The 3,407-nt window shown below is 39.8% G+C and overlaps 1 protein-coding gene across 1 annotated transcript; it reads left to right on the top strand.

Moving 5' to 3' along the window:
• Window positions 1-809: 809 nt before the first annotated feature.
• On the top strand, window positions 810-2,719 carry LOC110696376. The gene is made up of 2 exons (XM_021873662.1): window positions 810-1,374; window positions 1,478-2,719. The coding sequence occupies exon 2, from the start codon at window positions 1,956-1,958 to the stop codon at window positions 2,706-2,708; it is 753 nt and encodes a 250-aa protein (XP_021729354.1). The 5' UTR covers window positions 810-1,374; window positions 1,478-1,955; the 3' UTR covers window positions 2,709-2,719.
• Window positions 2,720-3,407: the final 688 nt, after the last annotated feature.

The raw sequence follows: 3,407 nt of genomic DNA on the forward strand, positions 1-3,407 counted from the left end.
GTGCCCAGAGACCAGTAGCTTTTTTTTGTTGGGGGGGGGGGGGTGCTCCTGTGGGTTAGCTCAATTAACACTCTATGCATAGATGATCAAATGCATGTCTGCAGGGGCTACGGTGGCCTGCTAACGGGTCTCTAGGAAAGACTATTATTTGCACATATTAATTTTCAATTCTAGGTTTAGAAATATTATCCTTAGATGGATGGTAGATCAAGTTCGTCACCTTAGCAATGCCTTTGCTTGGTGTAGTATTCACAAGGTAGTGTACACATCTTTGCTATCAAGACAAATGACAGATGCATTTATCATCTTTTAATGATATCAATATTGTAGCTTATTATATGTTCAAATATAAATAAAATAATAAATTAGATTAAAAAAAAAAGACACCTATTAGGTCGAGTTTAATCGATATACATGTAATTTGTTTTCAAGTTAATCTATCTAAATTTCTCACTCTGCACACATGATCCCAATCCCATATTGACTATAAATTTATTTTTTTACACTTAATATTTATATATGGGCATGTCACATGTGGCTACCAATATAATATTAAGCATAATCTTATCTTGGTTTCCAATAAAAAAAAACGAGAAGGTTGGGTGGGGCTTGCTGCACCCAATATTTCATACGGCAACAAACATTATTCCAGCAACAACAAACTCAACAATCATCCCAACAACAATAATCACAAGCTATGCGAGATAAAATTGAGCAGTAAGAAAGTTATTGGGATCAAATACGTCATCCTTTGTGGAAGAGAGAGAAAGTTTAAGAGAATTGAAGAGGATGGAGAGGAGAGAGAAAATAAGGATTGTTGATTATGTTTGTCCATATTTTATGCTTGATAATTGTTTGAGACTATGATGCACGGACACGCTTGCCAAGTGGCGTGTCTGAGTCGACACGCGTGTCGGACACGGACACGCGTGGGACACGGGGGGATACGTCTTGGACACGCGAAAATCCGTGTCCGTTTTTTTTTTTGAATTTCTTCTGTACGGACACGGGCCGTGTCTCACCCAGACACAGTCCGTTTTGTGATGGACACGCAATTACGGCTTTACAAGCCCAACTTCCTCCATTCTCTCTGACTCTCTCACATTCTCAATTCCTCCATTCACAATTCACAAACCTACTGCCTTACTCAAGCTCCCTGAGTCCCAGACCGTCAGCCACTCACCGTCGCGCCGATAACCGCCGTCGCTTCACCTGCTGCTGCTGGTCCAGACCATCACTCAGTTCACCGTCGCTTCGTCGCCTACAGCCTACTCTCACTGTCTCACAGAGACACAGACTTCACTCGCCGCTCGTTATTCGTCCTTAGCCACCACCCTAGTGTTGCCAGCCACCAGTCCACCAGACCACCACCAGGTAACTCGCTCAACCTAGGTTTCAGGTCGTGGCTTGACTAGCTTTTGTACTTTGTTTTTTTTTTTAAATTCAATTAATTCAGTCGCTAACTCGCTCAACCGAGGTTTCAGGCTGTCGTTGTTCGTCCTCAGCCACCAGTCCACCACCCAGTACCGTCCGTCGCCACTCGCCAGCCACCAGTCCACCACCAGGTAAGGGTTATGTGACTTCTGTCTTCTGTACTTTGTTTTCTGAAATTCAATTGCTGAATGCTGATGTTAATTGTGAGGTGGAGCCGTGGAGGCAGTATCACTATAATTCGCAATTGTTAATTGTTAAATGTGATGTTAATTGTTAATTGTGATGTTAATTGTGAGATGGGTTCAGCTGTCAAATTGTATTGTGCCCTGGTTGCTGAAATTGTATTGTATTGTTGACTCGCTGACTTGCTGGTTGCTGAAATTGTATTGCTGAGTAGCTGACTTGCTGGTTGCTGAAATTGTATTGCTGACTTGCTGGTTGCTGAAATTGTATTGTTGTGTTGCTCACTTTGCTGTGTTGTCTTGCTGAAATGTGTTGTTGTGTTGCTGAAATTGTCAGGAATGTCTTCTAGTTCCTCTGCTTCATGCAATGTCAGTGGTAGTAGTAATTCATCTGAGTCAATGAAAGACCTCTACCCTTTGTGGAAGTTTGTTGTTAAGGGTGATAAAATATCGGGTGGTGGAGGAAATTATAATTGGAAATGTAACTTTTGCGGCGAAGTTAAAAATGGTTCATACACTAGAGTGAAAGCTCATTTGCTAGGTGAACAAGGGAAAGGGATTCAAACTTGTAATAAAGTGAAAATTGATGACCTTGCTAAACTAAGATCGCTTCATCGTGAATCCGAGGATTATAAAAAATCTTTGTTACCAAAAGTTCCACCTTTTTCAAATGAACCCATATCTTCTCACACATCAACTGAAGCTACATCAATGAGACTAGGTTCATTTGATAATGTAAAGAAGAGGAAATCAAAAAATACAATTTCCGATGCTTTTAATGTGAAATCTCGTGACCACTTGGATTCTGAAATTGCTAGAATGTTTTACACAGGGGGGTTGCCTTTTAATCTTGCTAGAAACCCTTACTATGTTAGTTCATATACAATGGCTGCCAATTCTAATCTCTCTGGTTATAAGCCTCCCGGATACATCAAACTTAGAACAACTTTGCTTTGTAAAGAGACAGAAAATGTGGATAGGTTATTACAACCTATGAAAGCCACATGGAAAACAAAAGGTGTTAGCATTGTTAGTGATGGGTGGAGTGATCCACAAAGAAGGCCTTTGATTAACATTATGATTGCTTCTTAAACGGGTCCTATGTTTATGAAAGCTATTGATTGCTCGGGTGAGATTAAGGACAAAGATTTCATTGCTACCTTACTAAGTGAGGTGATTGATGAAATTGGAGATCAAAATGTTGTTCAAATAATCACAGATAATGCAAGTAATTGTAAGGCTGCAGGGGAATTGGTTGAGGGTAGGTATCCTCATATATATTGGACACCATGTGTTGTTCATACACTTAATCTTGCAATGAAAAGCATCTGTGCAGCTAAGAATGTGTTGAATAATGTTGAAGTATATGATGAATGTCATTGGATAACGGAAGTTCATGCAGATGCCTTGTTCATTAAAAATTACATAATGAATCATTCGATGAGGCTTTCAATGTTCAATAAGTTTTCGCCATTAAAACTACTTTGCATTGCCGACACTCGTTTTTGCTTCAATTGTGTGCATGCTTAAAAGGTTGAAACTCCTTAAAACATCACTTCAATCAATGGTTATTAGTGAGAATTGGTCCTTATACAAGGATGATCGACGCGGGCAAGCCTCACATGTAAGGGAAAAGATTTTGGATGAAATATGGTGGGAAAAAGTTGATTACATTCTTGATTTTACACGCCCAATCTATGAGATGATTAGGGTTTGTGACACCGACAAATCTTCCTTGCATTTGGTTTATGAAAGATGGGACATTATGGTTCAAAAGGTGAAAGATGCCAT

The sequence above is a fragment of the Chenopodium quinoa genome, unplaced genomic scaffold (genome assembly GCF_001683475.1).
Source record: "Chenopodium quinoa cultivar QQ74 unplaced genomic scaffold, ASM168347v1, whole genome shotgun sequence".
In the NCBI taxonomy this organism is placed as follows: domain Eukaryota; kingdom Viridiplantae; phylum Streptophyta; class Magnoliopsida; order Caryophyllales; family Amaranthaceae; genus Chenopodium; species Chenopodium quinoa.

Bases quoted from the DNA above. Each gene is read 5' to 3' on its own strand.
- LOC110696376 (XM_021873662.1), top strand. From the start codon at position 1,956: ATGTCTTCTAGTTCCTCTGCTTCATGCAATGTCAGTGGTAGTAGTAAT.